At 44.1% G+C, this 24,086-nt stretch overlaps 1 protein-coding gene and 1 long non-coding RNA gene across 3 annotated transcripts in view; one reads left to right on the plus strand and one right to left on the minus strand.

Annotated features, from left to right (window-relative positions):
* CYGB (cytoglobin) overlaps positions 1-24,086 on the minus strand; it is a 56,208-nt gene that overhangs the window by 10,249 nt on the left and 21,873 nt on the right. The window contains exons 2-3 of one of the 2 annotated variants that reach the window (XM_028717020.2): positions 22,178-22,409; positions 20,000-20,163 (exon numbers count right to left, since the gene is read on the minus strand). In XM_028717020.2, coding sequence (XP_028572853.1) covers positions 20,000-20,163; positions 22,178-22,409 — 396 coding nt within the window. The remainder of the gene's footprint in view (positions 1-19,999; positions 20,164-22,177; positions 22,410-24,086) is intronic. The other variant, XM_028717022.2, reaches the window with a different exon arrangement.
* On the plus strand, positions 11,986-17,368 carry LOC144326932 (uncharacterized). The gene is made up of 2 exons (XR_013391835.1): positions 11,986-12,511; positions 15,995-17,368. It is a non-coding gene; the product is annotated as an uncharacterized LOC144326932 (long non-coding RNA).

Consider the following 24,086-nt stretch of genomic DNA (forward strand, 5'->3'; position numbering starts at 1 on the left):
CCCCTTTGTTACTGGGGCAGATTTCTGTCGGTTGGGTTTTGATTGGCACATAAGGGGCTATTTAAGGGGCTGCATGTGGCGAAGCACTTCATCTTTCGCATCGTGCAGTGGATCTCCGACCCTCCCTCCCTATAATTTTAGGTTGTGTTTTTGACCTTGCTATGCCTGTCTAGGGGTCGTCTGTTTTTGGAGCAGGGGCCCGGTAGGAATTCTGCCACTTGGCTGATTGGCTGGTGCCATTTGGTTTTTGCCTACCGTGTAGCAAATCGCCATAACTTTGTAAGGTTGGCGGTTAGGCATTGGTTCATTCTTTGGTGGAGGGGATTATGGATTGGCTGTGCCTGCCCCTCAATTTTGTTGCTGCTGCTAGGGAATTCCGTTAAAGGAATCCAGGGGCTCAATTTGCTCTGTCTGATCCCCTCTCAGGGGTAGGGCCATGCCAGAGTTCCTGGGAACATCTGGGGTGAACTAAGAGGCGGAAATCCGCCTCTGTGCTCCCCCAGTATGTTTTCCCTTACTGACCTCTGGAGGTTCCAGTTGTCAGTCCTGAGAGCCTAGTGTGGTGTAGTGGTTAAGAGCAGTAGTCTCGTAATCTGGGGAACCGGGTTCGCGTCTCCGCTCCTCCACATGCAGCTGCTGGGTGACCTTGGGCTAGTCACACTTCTCTGAAGTCTCTCAGCCCCACTCACCTCACAGAGTGTTTGTTGTGGGGGAGGAAGGGAAAGGAGAATGTTAGCCGCTTTGAGACTCCTTAAAAGGAGTGAAAGGCGGGATATCAAATCCAAACTCTTCTTCTTCTTCTCTTCCTGCCAGTGCAGGTTCAGGTAGTCCGAACCAATGCCTAAGCAACCACTCACATGCTGTAAACAATAAAGTTGTGGCCAAATTAATGCCAAAAATCTTAAACAAATATTCTGTTCCCTGTGTGATTTATTTTGGAGGGGGTTTGGGGGTCTTCACACGCAAACGGGTCAAAATGGCCATACACCTCATGCTGCCTTCAAGTTCATCCGTAACAATCCTAAGAACACAGGAAGTTTTGCTGGACCAGACCAAAGGCTCATCTACTTCAGAGCTCTGTTCCCATGACTGTATCATATTGCTTTCTATACTGGACGTATTTATTTCTGATAGATTTTTTTATATATAAAAAACCCATATACCGCTTGATTGTGAAACAGCAACAACCTCAAAGCAGTACACAGCCATCATGACTAGTTGCCATTGATAGCATTCTCCTCCATGAATTTCTCTAAATTCCTTTTTAAGGCCACCCAAACTGGTGGACATCACAGCCTCCCGTAGGAATGAGTTCCATAGTTTAACTGTGTGCTGGGGAAAGAAGTACTATCTAGTGTCTGTCTCGAATCTTACAACATTCAGCTTTGTTTGGGTTCTAGTATAATGAGAGATGGGGGCGGATTTGTCTCTTTTATCAATATCTAGCTTCCCCTTCCTAAATTATAAAGGCCCAAATGTTGCTAACACTTCCTCATGGGGGAAAGAGATTCAACACGCGTTTCTGACCATTTTGACCAAAGAAAGGAACAAGATGGAAAACAGGATCTTTACAGCAACCTCTGGAGAAGCAGGAAAGAGCCTCATTCCTCTGAAAGGGGAAACGGGATGGTGACAAAACTCCTAGTGCATATTTGCACTTGGCTCCCTTTCTGAACACTCCCAAGTCTTGTCTACAAATGGGTAAAGCCTGGGGTGTGAGTGAGCTGCACTAGGGCTGATTCCCACTCCTTGCATTCGCTGTTCCTCTGATCTTTGTTCCACAGGGATTTCTCTGGTACTAACTTGGAATTTTGAGACATACATTGCTTGCATGCCCATCTGTTACTGCCTACAAAATCCATCTCTGACATTCTGAGGCCTCTTTTTCATGTCTTCCCAGTGCCCTTCTGCAAGGGACAAGGCGCAAGGAAAGGTGAATCGGGTTCCTTTTTCTATTTTCTTTCTTTTCTTTTCTTTTTCAGCTGAGGTGCTGATGAATAACATGTGAAAACAGATGGCAGTTGCCATGACTTGTCTAGTCGAGCTGGGAGGGGCAGAGGCTAATTTTGAAACCACAAAATTAGATTACAGCTTGATGCAAGGAGTTCTACGAGCATCAGAGGAGTCATCCTCGTTAGGTGAGGACTGAACCACAAGACCATAACCCCAGAGGGGCTACAAAGTATAATCTGACTCCTTTCCCTGGATCTCCAGCTAAGTCTACAGCCTTTTGTTTTTCAGAAATATAATCTAATATCAGTATTTCCCACCTTGCCCAATACACAGAAAGATATTGGGATGATTGGCATGTTCTCATTTTTCTAATTTTTTTAATGGCTTTTCATTCAATTGGGATTATTTAATACATTGCTATGACATTCAGGGCTCAGCCACACTTTTGATTATATCTGCTTTGTAGGCATGGATATGAGAGGTTAATAATAATAATAATAATAATAATAATAATAATAATAATCTATTTATTTATACCCTGCCCTGTGGGTGGCTCTCAACAGAATATTAAAAACATGATAAAATATCAAACATTAAAAACTTCCCTAAAAAGGGCTGCCTTCAGATGTCTTCTAAAAGTCTGATTGTCTGGCTAGAGGGATGCGGGTGGAGCTGTGAGTTAAATCACAGAGCCTAGGACTTGCCGATCAGAAGGCCGGCGGTTCGAATCCCTGTGACGGGGTGAGCTCCTGTTGCCCGGTCCCTGCTCCTGCCAACCTAGCAGTTCAAAAGCACGTCAAAGTGCAAGTAGATAACTCTGGTGGGAAGGTAAACGGCGTTTCCATGTGCTGCTCTGGTTCACCAGAAGCGCCTTAGTCATGCTTGCCACATGACCCGGAAGCTGTACGCTGGCTCCCTCGGCCAATAAAGCGAGATGAGCACCACAACCCCAGAGTCGGTCACAGCTGGACCTAATGGTCAGGGGTCCCTTTATCTTTACTCCTGGCTAGCTACATGTCAGTGCAGGAAGCATTGGCTGCCATGCATTTTGGGGGTGTGGGGGTGTTATGACATCATTACATCAACTCCATGAACCCTGACTGGCTGGGATTGTGTAAAAATGGCACTAAAGAAACCATTGGTCATGCAGCAAACAGCCCTCAAACAAGAGCAAACAAATGAGGGGGAGGGGGGGAAACACATTACTAATATTTTTTAATGCTGCCAACCTTTTCATTGTTTGTTTAAAAGCAGCTGCAATGTGTGAAAATATCCCAACCAAAGGAACAGGGTTTTGAAAACCCATGCAAAGCAATAATGACAGCCTCTTTCAATGGATGCCAGACAGAGCCTGGAAATTAGCAATCCTGATGGCTGTCAACAATCACAGTTTGTGTATGCGTATGCAGGGTTCTTTAAAAAGTCGATTACCTATTTAACTACTTATTTCTAACAAAGTAAGATACTTCAGCATCTCAGTACAGGTGATGTTTTGAGGAAATGTCTCAGCTAAGTAATTTGTCTCAGCAATTAATTTTAGTTGCATTGTTGGAACTGAGTCACAGCACTGAACACCTGTTCAGAGGTGACAGTTCTGACTGAAAGCTGATTTGGAAGCCACCTTTTCCATTCGTAAATTCATGATGAGTGATCAATATTCATCTCTGAAGATCAAGAAGGGGAAAGCTATAATGGGGATCTGCTTATAATTTTCAGCAACACGGATTGTTAAGCACTTTGCACAATTAAAATGCTCTGTAATTAATAAATGCAGGCATTGTCTGATAGCAGTTTCATGGGGTACCAGACTTTTTGGCATTTTAACTCTAAAATTAAAATTGTAGTTGTTTGTTTAGGTGTTTTGTTTACTTACTAAATCTATGTATCACTTTTTAAGCTTGGACAGTTTTCAAAAAGTGTACATTGTACAGTATCAATTATTACATATCTGAAAAACATAAATAAAAGTAGATGTAAAAGCAAATCAAGCCACACAAGGAAAAAGAAAAAAAGCAGAACAAGCCATATCCTTAAAACTCCTAATCTCCGAAGGTCTGGTGAAAGAAAAACATATAATAATAATAATAATAATAATAATAATAATAATAATACGGACAAGGACATGACAGAGTCCAGAGGCTTTTGCTGAAAAAGTATTGCACTTTGAAGAAGACAACCTAGTGAAATTGTTGTCTGCATATCTCAGTGAATGGATCAAAATCAGTATTTTGAGTTGGGCTCAGAAATAAAACAGTAACCAGGGCAGATGTTCTAGATTCAGGTAGGTAGCTGTGTTGGTCCGACACGGTCTAAATAAATAAATGCATAAATAGTCCAGTAGCACCTTAGAGACCAACTAAGTTTGTTCTTGGTATAAGCTTTTGTGTGCATGTACACGAAAGCTTATATCAAGGGCAGATGTTGAATATGATTCTAGTACCTAGTGCCCATCAATAGTCGACCAACTTATCAGGGAACAAGCGGTGACTTGTTGACCAATTTGTGAATCGTGAACTCCCTAGAATTTGTTATAAAATCTGATAAGAGTGGCCGAGGTTTTATAAGGGATGCATAGAAAGTCGTTGGCAGATGAGTTGGGGCAGAAAGTGCTGCTGAGAGTTTTAAAACCCGTTATGACATACCATTCTATAAGAGCTGCCAAATACTAAATCTTCTCTCATCTCATCTAATGCTGCCATATGTCAACCGTCAATTTCAAAGATTGAGATCAGATCTCTTTGGGCATCAAAGACACACAGGAAACATGTGGGGAATATATGGAAAATATTTGAGAATTCAAAGAGTTGGAATCCATCTGTCTCGAGAGACAATGGAGCTGCCTCTGAGGGCGAAACCAAACTGGTGGAGAATCACAGCACCCGCTGTGGCTGCAGAGATCGGTAACTCATAATTGCTGACTCACATGTTATTTTTGCTGCATTAGCTGCACTGAAGTGATCTCTCTGGGATGCAAGCCTGGGCAGTGTGTATAGAGGTTCTGGGCTGCCCAGATGGCAAGACCACCACCCCCCCCCAGCTTCACCAATGTGGTCCAAAGGAAAGCAGAGCAATACATTTGGCACCAGCTTGGCTGCCGGAATTGCTGGAAAGAGGCATACAAGGCACCGTCCGACTGTCCACTCCAGATTCATGTAGGGTTTACTCATTAGCCTTTTCTTCTCCCCAAGATATCCCGCAATTACAATTTCCAATTTAGCTAGGATTATATGCGCATGGTTCCTACCTTGGTCATGGCTGAACTGAATGAACGAAAACCCAACTTTGTTTTGCACCGTTAAAACACTAAAGAAAGTGTTCTCTAGCCTCCCGAGTGCAGTAATTTGCTTGAGTAATCACAGCCTATGGGTTCTTGGACAATCCAATTAGTTCAAGTCAAAGTGTGTTAGATTCACGCCACGAGAACTATGCAAGGCATTAAGCAGAGTAAACATGGCATGATGCAATCTGTGACTTATCTACTGAGCACAGAGTGAAACAGAAGAGATAAATGGAATCTGGTTTCCAAGAATTTTCATTTTGAAATGTCTGTTGCTTATGATATGAGAAAGAGTGAGAGAAAAGGCTTAGGATCCAGATATTAGACCTGTATGAAACATGGAGCAGCTGTCTCTCTCTGTGTGTGCTAAGGGAGTACCACAACTTGAGCCAAGGTTTTTTCGTCGTTTCTGCTCTTCCCCCCTACTTTTAATTCCATTGGGGTTTTTTAAAAAATGCATTCCAATTTTTCAGTTTGACTTTTGTGTTTTCTTGATAAATCTGTGAATAAGTCATAAGTCTTTCAGACAGCTTTGGAAAGGGAGGAGAACAGAAAAGAGGACAGCCCTTAATTTTCACCATCTTTTTTTATATCTATATAAATATATAAACCCCAATTTTAATTTTGATAATGTAATATTTACAAACATGTTTTTGTACATGCATATGTTTTATCTTAGTGGTATCCTAGTGGCATGTGTTTTGCTTATTAGGTTGATACACAAGGGATGGCAGCTGTAGACATCTGGATTCTATTTAGTAACAATTAAGTCTGTAAAGTAATAAACCAGTATTATCATTTTTTTATAATGTGTTTTTGAAGGCTAGAATTTGCTGTAGCAACTTGGCCAGAAACAGAAAAAAACAAAATGGTCAAGTCTGACAGGCTTATAATTATTTTTCTCCACCTGACTATTTATCTAATTCTGATGCCAATGTGCCTAATTTTTGAGATTCCTTGACCTTGACGTCTCTCAGGCACCAAGTTTAGGTAGTAACAGATAATGTTGTTGTTGCTATGTGTGCCTGACTTGTCAGCTGTGATGAATTCCTAAGTTTAATTTCAGTGCTCTCATGTGGGAGCTGCCTATCCACAAATAAACTGGCTAAACCGTACTACTGAAATGGACTTTGCCTTGCTTTGAAGCCATCTCAGAAACTTCAACTGGTACAGCAACCAGGATGCTAACAGACGGCAGAAGGTCTGAACCCATGATACCAGTTTTGTGCTAGTTGCATTTGGCTATATCAGAATGCTTACACAAGCCTTGGAGGCCCTAAATGGTTTGGTACTGGATTACCCAAGGGAACACCTGCAGCCATATTACCTGCCCATAATCTAAGAACCTCATCTGTGGCCCTGCTTGTGTGTCCACCAGTATAGTCAGTTAGGCTGGTAAACACATGGGGCAGGGTCTTTTCATTAGTGGCCCAGTAATTGTGGAACTCTTCCAGTTCACATTTGTTCTGTCATTCAAGAAGGTATTAAAAACTTACAATTTTCTTATTTCCTTAAAGAATGTTGGCGATCTAATTCAGTACCTCTCTTGCCTGTATCTACTCCATGTTCCATACACTGCCTGAGGTTCTGTTGTTCTGCATATGGCTTTGTGAGGGCTCGGCCTGAAAAGCGATTAATAAATAACTGGAATTGTAAATACCGTAAAGAATGTTCAAATGACTTGGTCGTGGGGCCCATTGGGTAGGTCTTTCCCACAAAACCAGCTCCCTCCTTCTAGTGCCTTGCTAATTCCATGGGAAAGACCTACACAGTTGTTCCCCTGAAATACAGCTGGGTCTCACATCTAATGGGTACCCAAATCTCAGCTACTCTTGGATTCTGGAACCCTGCTGAAAAGCTACAGGGGTCTTCTGGCAACACTCAATATTCTCTTTACTTAAAACTTAACATGTCAATAACTTCCCGGGTGATGGATGAAATGTCTTGGAGGTCCTACATGTCAAGATAAACTTAGTGTGTGAACATTTGAGGGAGCCTGCAGAGATCCTTGATATCCCGTTGTTTCAAACCCTTCTATCCCTGCTGTGAGTTTGGATGGAATTATAACAGGTTTTCACTCCACAGTTTTTCTTGGAAACATCTCAGCAGTGCAAACAAATATTCCATGAGAACATGGCGTTGGTTCAGAAGCACACTGAGATTCCCAACTAAATCCCCATAATGTTTTGGGCTGGGATCCTTTGCCCTTCTCTTAGTTCTTTATGGATTCTCTTGATATAAGCCTGGAATGGATAGTCTTTGAAGGAGGTACAGGAGTTGTTATTGCGTCTGAAGATTGCAACTCTGCCTTTTAACTGGTGGCAGAGAACCCTAGAAAAGGACAGTCCCTATTTGCACTGGAGTCCATCATTAGCTAAGCCAAGATGTTTAGAATTCCAGATGGCTTGCTGTCAGGGTTCAGGTTTTCTCAGAGAATGAGCAAGGGGAGCAGGACTATCTCCACACTGCCAGTGACTCTGAACAGCCAATGGACCCAGATATCCCTGCCCTAACATTGAAGGTTCCCATACCAGCTGCCAGGGTTCCTGGACATGTCCCACCATCTCTCCCATAGTCACAGGAGCAGAGGTGATGAGGAGCCAAGCAGAAGCTTCAGCACCAACACCAAAGTGCCCCACTAGCTGAATGTGAAGCTACTCAGGAGGAAGAAAGGAATCACTTGTCTGGATAAGGGCCCGGCTAAGAGCCAGGAAGGGGTGGAGCCTCCACTTCCCACTCGTGAGCTGCTTCCTTGCTGAAACAACAGCTCTCATCCAACAGATCACCTTCAGAACCTGGGGGAATGGACAGTTGAACACAGCTTTTCATTCTTTTTCATATACAGGAATATAAAAATGGCAACGCGAGGTCTTCTGCATCAGTATTCTGTTTGCTGTGATGGTCACTTACACATTGCCAAAATAGAAGAAAGGCTTTGCCAGAAAAAGAGGGAGGACAGAGATTTGCATAAATAGAATATATGCACTGCCCCCCCCCCCCAAAAAAAGGACAAAGAAGGACAGAGATTTGCATAAAATTTGCATTTGCTAATGTGCAAATTTAGAAATAATTACTATAATTTGAATAGAAATGAGATGATAAATCTGTGTTGTTAAGAACATAGGAAGAGCTGTGCTGGAGGCAGACCAAGGGCCTATCTAGTCTTAGCATCCTGTTTCTCACAGTGGCCAACAAGAGGTCTATAGAAAGCCTCTGGGCAAGACAACAGGACTCCAGACCCCAGCAACAGGTATTCAGAGACATGCTGCTTCTGATTCTGGAGGCAATACAAGGACATCATGACTGGTAGCCACTGGTAGCCTTGTTCTCAACAAATTTTTGATGAAGGAGCACTCAGGCATGTGAACCCACCTGCCACCTGCAGTGACATACCACCCAAATACAGATTTTCCTCTTCATAAACTGTTTGAAATAAAAATAAAAACAGCTTATGAAACAGCTATCATTCGGTTGTCAAATTTACTTTAATAATCTCCTGAGGACTAGAAATTAGAATTAAAAGATGGCATTTACTTCCCTCAAGAAAATCAGTAGAACCTTCATAAATACCCTGAAGACTGCATGCTCCATATTTTTGTCTGAACTGGGAGAGGCAAACTCTCTCATAAATATTCCCTCAGAACTGCTGGCTGAAATCAGTCATGGTGTTAATGACTTAAGTTAGGAATTTCTGGCTCTTTGCCTCAGAGAGAAGAGAGCACTTCCAGATATCATTGCTTCATTTATCACAGACTTCCATATCGTTCTGAATTGGAGCGCATGCCCTATTCTGGCTCAATGTCCTTCAGCTCACTAGACTATTTTATGCAAGCCAGCACTGGCCTCTCACTGCCCTTGTCAGGCTGAAATGGTAAAGCTGCCTTTTTCTTCCTCTTCCTCTTCCTGCAGCTGCTCCCTGCTATGCCCAAGCTCCTCTAAGAGAACCATTTCCTTCCAGGGATACGACACTGACGAATGCTCACTATATGACCGCTACTTTGCAATCTAGACACGGGATCTAAATTTTCAAGGTTGCCTTCGGATGACCCTTTTGTTCAGCATTCATCCTGATTTGTTTGCACAAAGTTTGCAGGGCGGTTAGATGATGTCGACCAGTTATTGAGCATTCAGCCTGATTTGTTTGTAGAGAGGTTATAAGATGTTGCATCAACACAAACTTTCCAGTGCATTTTCCCATCACAGAACAAGTCCACTAATTTGCGGAAGCGTTTTCTGAGTGTGCAAAACCCTTCCGAGCATTTTAGTCTATAATGCATCCTTGATAGCATAACTATGAAAGCCAGTTTGTTTCTGTACTAGCAAAAGGGGATGAGATCAGTGAATTCCAACCAGATTGATGGTATGGTTCCTTCTGACTTGAGCTGCACTTGAAGCAACCCAGGTCAGTGGAAACACTTCACACTTCCATTAGATGATGCCTTGGAAGCAAGCACCATGTTTCCATGCACTCAGTGTCAGTCTGCAAGGTCAGCCGAACTTAGGTCACTTGAGGCGCTTTCAGTGGACAAAAGTTAATGCAAGTGGAACAGTCCCCACACTCTTAGTTAATCTGCTGGAAGGACATTCTGTCAAACATTTGTCCTTCTGTTGCCTGTTTTGCTGCTAGAGATATAATTACAGTAAACAACCTTTCTTCCCTGCTACTTTATCCATCCAGATCAATATTTGTATGAATGTCGATGAGGATTTTTGGTAGGTTCCAGATTTGCATGCAAAGAGAGTTAAGATTCCTATTCTCGTGTGAAACAAATAGCTAGGTAGAAAAGGCTAACCTCAAAACACAGAAATGAATTGTCTGCGACCCTGAGAGGAGTGGTTTGGAGCCCAATTTTGTGCAATTTATCAGATTATCCTTGTATCGTGTAAACCCAAATTGACAGGGAAAAGCATTGAGATTGGTGTTGTTTGAGAGTAAAGTCATGTGGACTACACAAATTAAATGGGAATGCAAATAGCTGCAAATACACAGTAAAGTCATACCTCATGTTACGTTTGCTTCAGGTTGAGCTTTTTCAGGTTGCGTCCCACGGCGACCCGGGAGTACCAGAAAGGGTTACTTCCGGGTTTTGCCGCTCGCATACGTGCAGATGTGCAAAATGACGTCACGCGCATGCGCAGAAGCAGCGAATCACGACCCGCGCAGACGTGGGTTGCATTCTTTTCAGGTTGCGAACGGGCCTCCAAAATGGATCCCATTCGCAAACAGAGGTACCGCTGTAAATTCCAGTGTGGACGAGCCCTATATCATTTGCGACTTTCTTATCATATTCTTGGATTATTGCCTCTCTTTTAAAGCAAAAAGGATAGCAGCAGTCAAAATACAACATATAACGTTCAGCACCCAGGATTAACATAATATATAATGAGTAAGAAGGGTTTCCTTTCCGACAGATAAATGCCCCCCCAGAACTGCTTTTCATGTATATGCGATTTTTTATCATTTTATCTTGTTTAGAGCTTTCAAATTTTGTAATTGGTGTTTTTGCCTTGGCACTGGTCATTGACCATAATAAAACGACTTGTACTTGTATGCCACTCAACTGTAAATAAAACCCTGTGTGTATGTGTGTGTCATTAAAATAGTTAATTAAGGTCAAGGTTAAATTAAGGTGTGCTTTTAAAAAAATAATAAATATATGAATAAAAACAACCGCTAATATATATATTATAAACTAAAATTACAGATTAAAATTCAACACTCAACACAGTATGACTTATTTATTATTAATATTAATATGCCTTTTCTCCTGGGTGGGACTGAAGCAAAAATATTTTGGGGCAAAGGTAGAGAGAACCAAGGGTTCTTTATCTCCATAGAGAAAAAAAGCCCGTTGTTCTGTACATTCTCCACAAGGTATTACTGCTTTGCACACATCTTTGTAGCATAACCGTGTAACATGTGAACTCAGAAGTAAGTCCTACTGTGTTGAGTGCTGTTTACTTCCAAGTAAGTGCAGACAGGACTGCAGCCTTAATCTGGCTTTGGCTGTGAATAAGGAATGACAGGATTGTTATTCAAGACATAATAACCCAACTGATGTAGTAGATGCAGAAACGCAGAAACACTATTTTGGTATCTCCTGCTTGTGTGACAATGTCCGTGTGCATTCAAGGCATCCTTGCCATTCTTATATAACTGTAAGAACAAGCAACACCTTATTGCCTTGCTGTCTTTTTTTACTTTGGACTCATCCACACTTCTTCTTGTCCCTCCTCTTTCCCCATGGAAAACCCGCAGTTTACCATTGAATCACAGCAAACATCATCCAGGTTTTCTGCAGAACGATGTCTGTCTTGATTCAACAGTAAAAAGCAGATTTCCTGTGGAAAACAGGGGGGTGGGGCAAGTGAAAAACCTCTCAGACCCATGCTAGACTTCCTTTAAAGCCTAGCAGTTACTCACCCATATTATAGTAAAGGGAGATGGGAAAGGTTTCTCTCAATATTTTATTCTGTTGCTCTCAAATATTATCTACACATAGTAAATTCCTGCACTCTGCTAGGATGGTCAAAACAGCCCAAAATTGCAGTTGCTTGCAAAAGTCTAAATCAGACAGGTCAGGAGGTCGTTTTCTGCCTAACCAGCTACTTGAAACTGCTGATGCTAGCTACAGGTCAGAAGGTCGCTTCCTGCCTAGCCAGAAAACTGCTGTTAACCAAAAAAACCACTAGCAAGATGTTTCCTACTTTACTTCTGCTTAGTAATGCAAGAATAAGAAGAGATACGAAGGGAGTGCTTGGCTTAGCAGAAAGACAGGAATGTTTAGCAAGCAATAAAATGTGTTAAGCAAGCAATATTTGCTAGCCGATTGGGGAAGTCTGGGGGTATAAGAAAGTCTGCTGAAGTGTCTTGCTGGACAGCCAGTATTTCTAGGAACTAACCAGCAGGCTGTCTCTGAGTACAGACCTTGACTCTGTGCTCAGATCTCAATAAAACTCTTTTTCTCCAAAGAAGATTTTGCTTTCCTGGTACTTTTGTTCCCTCCGAGGTCCAGGGGATGGCGTGGCTAATGGATCCCTAGGTAAAAAAAGGCTTCATTTCTTTGGGGGCTCGTGCCGGGATCAGCCCCCTCCCCAAATACGGACCGGAGGGCCAGGCTCAACCAAGGTGAACAGCTCCAATCGGCGTTCGCATTTCCGGTGCACACCCTGCCAGTTTGTAGGGGGAAATTGCCACACCGTCCTGGAGCGGAGACATCTGGTTGAGGGAGAACAAGAGGACAGAACGGCGCCGAGGGGACAGGTCCGCAGCGGAGAAAGGTAAGCCCGAAGGAAAGGGCTAGGGGCCCGAGGGAAAGGGCTAGGGGCCCGAGGGAAAGGGCCAGAGGCCTGATCAGCCTCACCTGGTAGTTGGCAGTAGAGTGCCCGGCAGTAAGAATGCCACCAGGAAAAGGAATTGGTAAAGGTTTGGGAAAGGGAATGGGGCAGAGGGAATTGAGTGTTTTGTTGACATGTTGTGTGTCAGATACTCCAGTGGATGAATTGTTGAATGAGGGCCAAGGCTTAGTGTCCCCTTGGCCGAGCGATTGTAGGGTTGTGCATTTTCTGACAAACTGTAGCATGTGAAGTGTGAGAGAATTTTGAAAACCCAGTTAGGAGGGGAGTATCTGAAAAAAAATAGGGTCTGGAGCAAGCCAATGTATTCCTCTGGAATGCTTTTTAAATAACTGGAAAACAGCCACGAAGAGTGATGATTCAAATTGAAAAAACAGAGACTCAAAACTTTATGTGAGGTGGACTTGCCAACCCAGGGAACTGCGTGGCTTTGATTTGCAATTAATCAACCCCCTGTGGCAAATCAACCCCCTGTGGCAAAATATATTAAATGTCCACCCAGACCAGATCCCCTATATCTCTACATGGAAGACCAATGTAAAAAAAAAAAAAGAATCTACCATGGCTAAAGTCTTGCTGTGACAGCAACACACAGAACAGGATTTGTACAGTGAAGCCTCTGGTGTTAGAAGACCCAGAAGATGAGGAGGGGGAGTGATTAAGCCACCACCTTACACTCCACCAACAGCCCCTCCAAACCCCCCCCCCAGGCCAAGATCAAGAAGCACAGGGAGGTGCTGGTGTAGGGGGAGGAGGACCTGCGAAGGAGGATAGTGAGACGGAAGAAGAGGAAGATGAGGAAGATAACGAAGAGTTTAGGAAGACACTAGATGATATGAATCAAGGAAAGAAAATGTGGACAGAAAGACAGAAAAAGAGACTAAAGGAGTTTGTAAAGCCATTTGAGGAAGAAGTTGGATGTAAGCCCCTTGTTAGTTGAGGCAGCAGAATGCTGCACCCCTGAAAAGAGGAAGAGATGGCAACGTAAGTGGGGACAGGCGGCGAAGAGAGTTATGTCTCACAGATAGTATGAGAAAACCAGGAAGGATCAGGCAACTGGAGAAATGCCCCTTTAGAGGGTTTATGATCCACCAGCCCCTGTCCCAGCTGAACAAGCGGAGGCACCACAGACCTACACGGTCCAGCATATACCCTTTTCAAGTGCAGATGTTTGTAATTGGAGAAATCAGAACCCCTCTTTTGAGGAGAATCCAGCAAAGATCGTAAAATTGTTTGAAGGGATTTTTTTAAACCTATAATCCCACTTATGATGATGAACAATATCTCCTGGACTCACTACTAATTACAGAAGCATTGCTTGGCCCCTGCATGAGTCAACTAGGGAATAGAGAAGGATCCTTTTATATGGGGCAGGGAACAGCAGCAGGCTTTTCAGGATCTCAAAGTGACAACAAGCCCCAGTGCTTGGCATCCAAACCCCAAGAAGCCTTTTACGCTGTTCATAGATGAAGACCAGGGGGTAGCCAAGGGAGTCTTATGCCAGAAACTGAAAAATTGGCAGCAACCCGTCGCATACTTGTCAGAGAAGCTAACCCCAACAGAACAGAGATTGCCCCCCCCCCTGTATGAGAGCGATTGTGGCAGTGGCCACCCTACTCACGAAGGCAGATAAATTCACGTTTGGACAGGACACCACCTGTGTGACTCCACATGCAGTCCCAGCCTTACTTGACATGAAAGGCACCTATTTCCTATCACAAGCGAAAATGAGGAAGTGCCAGATGCTGTTATTACATTCACGCCTGAAGTTTCAGGTTACCACAGCCCTTAACCTAGCTACCTTATTACAGGTAGGAGAAGGTGAACAAGGGAGCTGCCCACTCAGTCTTACCTGTGCCTGTAACAAAACCCACAAACCAAGTGGTTAATATAATTGGGGCCACAGGTAAATCACAAAAGGCCCCGTTTTTGCAGTCTGTTACCTGCTGCCTAGGTGGCCAAGTAGTCCAGCACAATTTTTTGTATATACCAGAGTGTCCCATTCCTTTATTGGGCCAAGACTTGTTAACAAAATTACAAGCCCAGATTTCCTTCCAACCAATGGGGGAAGTAATGATGACAACTGGACCAGCAGGAGAGTTTTCTTTAGAAATGCCCCTGAGAGACCATTGGTGCTTGATGATGGTAAAAGAAGAGGAGGGAATCCTCCCTGTTAGCCTGCCTCATGATGTTGACCCTGGACTATGGGCGGAAGATAAAAACCAATACCCCATCCCACGACAGGCAGCTGAAGGAGTGTGGGTGCATTTGAAGCGATTGCTTCAACATGGAATCTTGAAACAATGCCAATCACAGTGAAACACCCCACTGTTGCCAGTGAAGAAGGAAGATGGTGGGTACCGCATATAGGCCCCAAAGTTCTGGAAAAGAGGAAAGGATGAACAGGACTTTGAAAAAAAACAATTGACCCAAGAAACAGGGTCTAATTGGGTGTCCATGTTGCCCTTGGCTTTGCTTAGAGTCTGTAGCCTCCCATTGAAACGTATTCACTTGTCACCCTTTTGAAGTGATGTTTGGGAGACCGGTTCCTTATGTGTGCATGCTTTCACCTATCCCTGCTCAAGATGTGGAATTGAACAATTATGTACAGTCTCTCTCTCGAGATTTTCTCTCTCAACCCAGGCCCGAACTTCTTGCATGACCAGTTTGAGCCAGGTGACGTGGTGTGGATGAGACTGGTCCCAGGCACCACTGCCGCCGTGCTGAAAGGGCCCATCTGCTCTCCACACCCACAGCTGTGAAGGTCGCTGGCACCACCCCTTGGGTCCACCACATAAGAAAGCTGCTTCAGATTGGACTGTGTCTCAGCATCCTGAAGATCCCCTCCAGTGACGACCGCCTTGCTGATATCTCTACGCACGGTAAAGAATTGGATGGGAGGGGCGCCCGCAGGCAGCGCCCCCAACGTAGACATTTGTTCTCCAGCCAATTTAGAGGCACCACCAGGACTTTTGATATTGGTACCAGAACTCACTCCAGACGATGTGGAACCACGTTACACCTTTGATGAACAGCAGTGGACCAGCCAAGAAGGAGCAACGCTCCAGGAAGGACCGGACAGCCGTGTTTTTGTGCCCCAACATCTGGCCAGCACAATTGTAAAGAATTACCACGAGTCCACCCATTTGGGAGGCCCAGCTGCTAAGGCGCACCTTGGGAGAATATTCTACCTCAACTAACTGCTGCTATAACTAACTGCTGCTATATCCCAAAATGTGCCCTGTGCGCCAACCAAGAGACTGAGAACTATCACCCTTTGAACTTCTATATGGCAGGCCAACCCCTTTCGTCCGAGGCATCCCCGCCGGTTTGGGCAGATGGGAAATCACATCACCCAAGAACAAGTGCAATCCCTGTGTTTGTTGTGTGTGTTTGCTTTCTTTCCAGGTATTCCCTCAAGCGTACACCTGCAGTCCCGTGGCAGTCTCGCTGAGCCGGTTCACCAGTCCCTCTGAGTGACAGCGTCTGGCGACCCCCTCATCCCCAACTGCAGTGAAAGTAGTCGAGGTGATCCCCTGGGTACATCACACGCATCTGAAGAAGGGTGTCTGGACTTGCAAAAGAAATCCCGCTGACCCTCTGAAGTTGATCATCACCTTGTGTCTGACGCTACCAGGAAAAAGCGTTAGGCCACGGGCAACGAGATCCTGCGACTAATCATCACAAGGACAGTTACAAAGACTTACTCTTTTCTCTCTTATTTTCTTTATTGACTTGCTCTATGTCTTATTGCCCTGACCCTACCGAACCATACCAACCCTATTGGCCTGCTGGCCTCTGCTACGACTGGTTCGTCTTGCCGGTGGTAAGAGATGGCGTGCTCCTTGGCTATTGGAAACTGGGGTTTGATGAGATTACCGTATTGAGACACCCCACTGTCCCGTTGTGGCTCCTCTCCCACACCACTGACCAGCATGCGTGGACAGTGCTCTTACGGGAAGCTGCAGAGACGATCGAAATCTATCTAGTTCTGTACCGCTCTTGCTGTTGTGGGAGGGTAGTCAACTGTTATCTGGAAGGTAGAGCACTGTACCAACCTCATTTGATAGACCAGGTCCTACTCTTAACCCAGGTGATAGATGGGACGGAACCTATCTTAATGCAAGTATTGCAGGGGTGGGAACCTGAGCCAGGTGTGCATTGAAATTACTAAACAAGTGCCAGTAAGAATTGCCACCCCAGGATTTCAGCTTCCATATGCTCTGGTCACTAGGGAGGCAGCACGAGAGTTCAATCCACCCAACAGGGCTAATAGAAAAATTGACCCACATAGTGGGAGCATCAGCTCACCGGTGGGCTCTCATCCTTGAGGCTCAACAGGTAGTCGGGCACAAATATCAGTGGGCTCTTCAACAATGAGCACACCCCCTGAATATTGGTGGGAGGAACCATGGAGATATTGGGTTTGGTGGGTAGGAGTGATATGTACCGCCCTTGTCATATGGATGCTCTCGTATTTCTGTTGGCATGAACGGTATCGTATTTGTGGGGAGAATAGGCCCAATAATGCTTCTATTGCTTTTCTGCTTCTGTATACCCTGCTTAATGCAATGCTTGCAACATATGATGGAAAAGATGATGTCTCGCACAATGGATCTGTGTGTGATTGTTTTTATGAGAGAATATAGACCCCTACCCCAGAACGAATCTAAGTAATAGATTGTTCAAAAGAAGAGGACGGAGTAAAGGGAGATGGGAAAGGTTTCTCTCAATATTTTATTCTGTTGCTCTCAAATATTATCTACACATAGTAAATTCCTGCACTCTGCTAGGATGGTCAAAACAGCCCAAAATTGCAGTTGCTTGCAAAAGTCTAAATCAGACAGGTCAGGAGGTCGTTTTCTGCCTAACCAGCTACTTGAAACTGCTGATGCTAGCTACAGGTCAGAAGGTCGCTTCCTGCCTAGCCAGAAAACTGCTGTTAACCAAAAAAACCACTAGCAAGATGTTTCCTACTTTACTTCTGCTTAGTAATGCAAGAATAAGAAGAGATACGAAGGGAGTGCTTGGCTTAGCAGAAAGACAGGAATGTTTAGCAAGCAATAAAATGTGTTAAGCAAGCAATATTTGCTAGCCGATTGGGGAAGTCTGGGGGTATAAGAAAGTCTGCTGAAGTGTCTTGCTGGACAGCCAGTATTTCTAGGAACTAACCAGCAGGCTGTCTCTGAGTACAGACCTTGACTCTGTGCTCAGATCTCAATAAAACTCTTTTTCTCCAAAGAAGATTTTGCTTTCCTGGTACTTTTGTTCCCTCCGAGGTCCAGGGGATGGCGTGGCTAATGGATCCCTAGGTAAAAAAAGGCTTCAATAGTACAATGAAATGCCTTGCATGCTCATTTTATTGTTCCCGGGGAGGGGAGATAATGCTTCACTATTACAGTGGTACCTCAGGTTAAGTACTTAATTCGTTCTGGAGGTCCGTTCTTAACCTGAAACTGGTCTTAACCTGAAGCACCACTTTAGCCAATGGGGCCTCCAGCTGCCGCCGTGCCACCGGAGCACAATTTCTGTTCTCATCCTGAAGCAAAGTTCTTAACCTGAGGTAATATTTCTGGGTTAGCGGAGTCTGTAACTTGAAGCGTATGTAACCTGAGGTACCACTGTATTGCTAAGGGAATGGCAGTCTTGTGTGGCCGTCTGATTCTGTCAACAGGTAAACAGAAGAGACTTACTTCTGTTGGGTTGTTAGTTAGCAGCAATTGTTCTCTTATAGCACAATATCTACACAGATATTGGTGAAGGAAGTCTCCTGGCCTGCGATTTCCTTCCCTCAGAATCAGCCAGAGAATGACACACACCACCATTACAAACTTCGTCCCTAATTCCTGCAGCTGCTTTACATACTTGCCTGGCTAAACACCGAATTTTGCCTACTATGAACTGCTGAGTCACTGCTGAGGCTGGGTTGCCTCTGGGAGAATATCCAGAGCCTTGGCAAATCCCTTTCTGCATCAATCTGTCTGACTAAGCCTTTGTTCTAACCCAGTATGAATCAAGATCGGAGAGGGAATCCCAGCACGCTCTTCTAATATCCCTGAGCTCTTTATGAAAATAGGCCAGAACTGACACTCTTCGCCACCTAGACAGAGAGCTGAGGTGAATCACAGGCTTCAACAATTATGCAAGCAAATCACCGCCAATGAAGAAGAACAAAAATATCTCTGGGCTTGCAGAGAGACGAGGCTGGATGATTCAACAACGTGCAGGAGCTGCCTTATTATCTATGATTTACAGGCTAGGAGGAGTTTTGCTGTTGTTGAAAGGATGATTTAATATTGAGCTAGGGATCTATCAGAGGAAAACTCAAGAATTTTAGCATCAACCTAGGTATGATTTATATGCTTTCTTCATAATTAGAGACCAGAGACAGCACTTCCTCCTGGGTAGCCTGTGATCAGTGGAAGCCTCGCAAGATGTTTTAGTGGTACCATGCCTGAGTTTTGGAAGCTCTGCAACTCTGTGGGATCAAACTGAAACCAAAGAGGGCTGTAGCTCACTGCTGGGGAGATCTGCCTTGCATGCTGTCAATTCCCAGCATCTCAGCATACGACTAGGAGAGATTCCACCTGAAATCCTATAGAGCTGCTGTCGCTGAGTGCAGACAATACTGTGGTAGATGGACAATGGTCTGACTCTGTTTGAGGCAGCTTCCTATTGTGGCAGCTTCCAAGAGGTAGCCATGCTGCTGATGACACAGACGGGAGCCCACAAATGTTTATGCTGCAATAAATCTGTTTGTCCTTAAGGTGCCACAAGACTCCTTCTTGTTTTATGGATTTGGACATCCTAGCAGCTTACCATCAATAGCAAAATGACAGGGTCTAAAAGCCACTGCTGCATGACAGCTTCCCAGTCTGTTGACGTGCATTCCCAGTGCTATACTAAGTGCTGATTTCGTACAGCAGTGGGAAAGCTGAAGCACAGAGACCATATGGAAAGAGTCCCTCATTAAAACGGTTCAAATATCAGAAGGGACAGTGAGGAAAACTGGCTAGCCTCCCTGTGAGGACTGCCAAGGGTGAAAGGTTAAGCATCATACTCCTCAGAGCATGTGCAGTTCACAGTCCTTGGGAGTGCATCAAAGCATTTCTGAATTCTTTAGATAACTGCATGCCTTATGGGTAGTCGGTACCAGATTACATTCAATCTTCTGCAATTAGGTTGCTCACAGGCGAGTTAGACCACATTGTGAAATCATCTCTGAACTACAAAGTGTTTTCCCAACTTTACCCTCTTCCCCTTATTGCTGTGACAGAATCCTCATCGTTAAGACTACCGAGCCTAGGCTTACGAATCTACTGGGAGCGCAGAGAGGGGTGGCATGTAGTGAGAGCGCAAAGCCTCAGAGGAAACCCCAAGCCCTCCCCAGCCCTGTTTCCCTGGTCTGCTCACATGGTGGAGTTTGGATACTGCACCCAGCCCACCTCCTTGTACGCGGCAGTCACGTGAGTGCAGATGAGGCTCTTCATCTTGGCCCAGGCTCTCTGGACCTCTGGGGAGGTGAATTCATTGGCGTAGTCTTCGGCAAGCACTTCCAGTATGACACCCATGAGAATCTGGGAGGAGAAGAAGTGGCAGTAATAAGTTAAGACAGAGTCCCCCATATTTCCCCCTAACAAGAAACTAGTATCTATCTTTGTTGTGTCTCCCTGCCAGCACAATTCCAATTTCTTCATTGGGGTCTATGCTGTCCTTCCATATGTTGCTGACCAGGGCATCTTACCACATTTTAATTTCTTGTTTGCTTATTATTTGTTTTGCTGATCATGTGTTTATTTATTAATTGCCTTCCGCATGCACATTGCAAAGCGATGTACAAAATATAATAAAATGAGCAAATAGATCGTTCTGGCTCACTTCCATTCTGCCTCTCAAATACCTCCCACCTTGATACCTCAAGTGAATTCATCTTAATCTATGTATACTTCCATGTATACAAAGTGGAAGGAACCACCTCTGAAGATGAAAGCAGGACAGTTCAAAACAGGCACAACTGGCATGAAAATAAGAACTTAGTGTCCAAAGTCCATGCGAACATTTAAAAAGGAAATAGCTCCTGAGCGTTAGTGGAGAGAAACCTTAATCAAATGCTGATGACCACAGAACATAATTATAAATTTCTTCCATGATTGGAACTAGAATGGAATTTTGGAACCCCAAAAGGGTTAGATCAACAAACTGGAACTATCCCAAATTCTTATGCTTCTGAGAACCCACAACAGACTGTATCAGTGAATTTGTCTCAGTTGTTTTTGATTTGTATCTTCAGATGCACTGTTGCACTGAGTCCTATTTTTATGTTTCTTCTACAAGTGTTTTTCTTCAATTTTTATGTTTATATTTAATTATTGAATTTATTACATTTTTCTATATGTATACCTTTATTGAGACATGCTCTTTGCAATACAAGTATTTCTATAAATACATTTCCCCTGCCTATTTGCCAGAATTTTATATAGGCACATCTGCACAGCAGTTTAATGTGCATTCAGAGCTCACTTGTGCCTGTATGCTTTTTCCTGGAGTTCACATGATATCCTCCTCATCCACATGCCAGTGCACTTTTTTTTTGTTTTTTGGGGCCATTGAATTAGCATTTCCCAATCGCTGATAATACGACAAGGGAAATAAAGTCTTGCAGAATTTCACACTTTGCCCAATGGTGGACATAAACAAGCACATTGTGGCTTCAGATGAACTCATGAAGGGATGGAATGTCCTGGCTGTCGACATAAGAACATAAGAAAGCCTGCTGGATCAGGCCAATGGTCCACTGGGTCAGGCATCCTGTTCTCACTGAAGCCAGCCAGATACCTGTCAGAAACCCACAAGCAAGTTTCGAGCATAAGAGCACTCTCCCCACCTATGGTCTCCAGCAGCTGGCATTCAAAAGCATTATTCCTCTAGCTTTGGAAGCAGAGCAGAGCCAATGTGGGTAGTAGCCACTGATGACCTTCTCCTTCATGAATAATAATAATAATAATAATAATAATAACAATTTTTATTTATACCCCCCTCCCCGGCCAAAGCCGGGCTCAGGGCGGCTAACACCAGTAAAATTACAATGGAAACATAATAGGGGGGGCAACAAAAAGACCCCAATTTAAAATACCGGTTAAAATACAATTTAAAAAGCAGCCTCATTTAAAAAGTAGCCCATAAATCAAAACTGTAAGGGGAGGGAAGACATAAGGGTCTCAACATCTTTTTTTAAAGCCATCACGGCCTCTGGTGTGAGTGGGCTCCATCGTTTAAGTATGCACTTTATTTTTCAATTTTTATTTATGCAAATTTGATCTTTTGCAAACGGATGTATTTAATTTAAAAACAAAAAAGGTGTGTTTTGGGGGGGGGAATCACGAGCTGGCCAGAATCATAGCTGTCAACTCCCCCCCCCCCCTTTTAAAGGGAAATTCCCTTATTTCGAATAGGATTCCTCGCAAGCAAAGGGAAAAGTTGACAGCTATGGCCAGAATGGGCAACCGGCACAGAATCACTGCTTTTTATCTGCCCTATTCAAAGTATTTCCCTGTTATCCATGAATAAACAAAGACTTGGCTTTCTCTTTACCTTAAAGTAGAATGGTTCGACTTTGTGCTTGACAGCATGCGCCTTGCCCACCAAGGCTAGAACGGAGGAGACCTTTTCTGAGTCGTAGATGTTCTCCACCACACTATTAATAGCCCCCATGACCCGCATGCCATGTTTACGCAGCTGAGGACTCCTCTCCATCTCTAGCGGGTCCTCCATGTGCTTGAACTGGCTGAAGTACTGCTTGGCAGATGGGAAGTTGACAAAAAACCTGCACGGCGCAGTTAAGAAGAGAAAGAAAATGGGAAAGCTAAGTCAACCTAAGAGATATATGTTGAGTGTAATTGGCCCCCGTCTGCACTATATGCTTAGAGCAGTATCATATCTGTTTAAACAGTCATGGCTTCCCCTCAAAGAATCCCAGGAACTGTTGTCTATTAATGGGACTACCTGCATACCAGGGCAGTGCACCGTATTTTTCGCTCTATAGAACACACCCGACCGTAAGACGTACCTAGTTTTAGAGGGGGAGAACAAGAAAAAAAAATCTCTCCCTCTCTGCGCAGCGCCCCTTCAGCAAAGCGACAGGAGAAATGGAGCCCCTTCCATTTCTCCTCCCACTTCGCTGAAGGGGCGCTGCGCAGAGAAGGAAAGCTGCGCAGCGCCTCTCCAGCAAAGTGAAGCCAGGAGAGCAAGAGGGATCGGTGCTCACCGATCCCTCTTGGTCTCCTGGCTTCAGGGAGAGCTGCCTGAAGTCTCCGGAGCACAGCGTTGGTTTCGCTGAAGCCATGGAGCCTGCATTCACTCCATAAGACACACATTTCCCCTTAATTTTGGGAGGGGGGAAAGTGTGTCTTACAGAGCGAAAAATACGGTATTTCAAAAACACATATAGCAGAAATTTCAATGCATATCACTTATTTCATTACCTTTTAGAACAAAGAAAAAGAGAACAAAAAAGAGGAAAACATATACTAAGAATCCACAAGTACATGGGTGTATAACATCAAAATAAACATAAACATTTAGCTCAATTTATCTCTCTCTTTGTGTATGTCTGTCTACTCCATAGAGAGACTTAAAATATAATTGACATAGCCAAGGGAGACAGTTATGAGTAATTCTATATAAATAAATGATGTACTGGGATACAATTTTTATTTAAATCACTTCTCATATGATTAATAAATGGCTACCTCAACATCAGCTTTACTTCTTTGTATTTTTAAGTGACGTGTCCCCCCCCCCGATAGCGCTATAAATAAAAGCTTTTTATACTGTTCATCTAGAGTCGGGTTATGTGCATCCTTCCAATTCTGGGTAATAACCAAGCATGCAGCAACAAACATGAAAAGAACTAAACCCATTGGGCATAAATTACATGTTGGTCAGAAGATATAGAAAAGAAACACATCCCAGGTTCATAAGGGACACCAGGCCCCCAAATAATATTCATTTCCCATAAAACCCATTTCTAGTATTTCGCCATCAGGGGTAAAACCACCAGAGGTGCAGAACTCTGTAGAAATATAACCTGATTTTGAGGCCAGTAGGAGTCAGGTGAAAAGAGAAACCAATAGGTGTTTTTAGAGACTCCTAAGAGTCACCTAGGGGACACGGGTGGCGCTGAGGTCTAAACCATAGAGCCTAGGGCTTGCCGATCAGAAGGTCGGGGGTTTGAATCCCTGCGACGGAGTGAGCTCCCGTTGCTCGGTCCCAGCTCCTGCCAACCTAGCAGTTCAAAAGCCCATCAAAGTGCAAGTAGATAAATAGGGCAGCGTTTAACTCCAGCGGGAAGTTAAACGGCATTTCTGTGCACTGCTCTGGTTCACCAGAAGCGGCTTAGTCATGCTGGCCACATGACCTGGAAGCTGTACACCGGCTCCCTCGGCTAGTAAAGCGAGATGAGCGCCGCAACCCCAGAGTCATCCATGACTGGACCTAACAG

This window comes from Podarcis muralis, chromosome 2 (genome assembly GCF_964188315.1).
Source record: "Podarcis muralis chromosome 2, rPodMur119.hap1.1, whole genome shotgun sequence".
Taxonomy (NCBI): Eukaryota; Metazoa; Chordata; class Lepidosauria; order Squamata; family Lacertidae; genus Podarcis; species Podarcis muralis.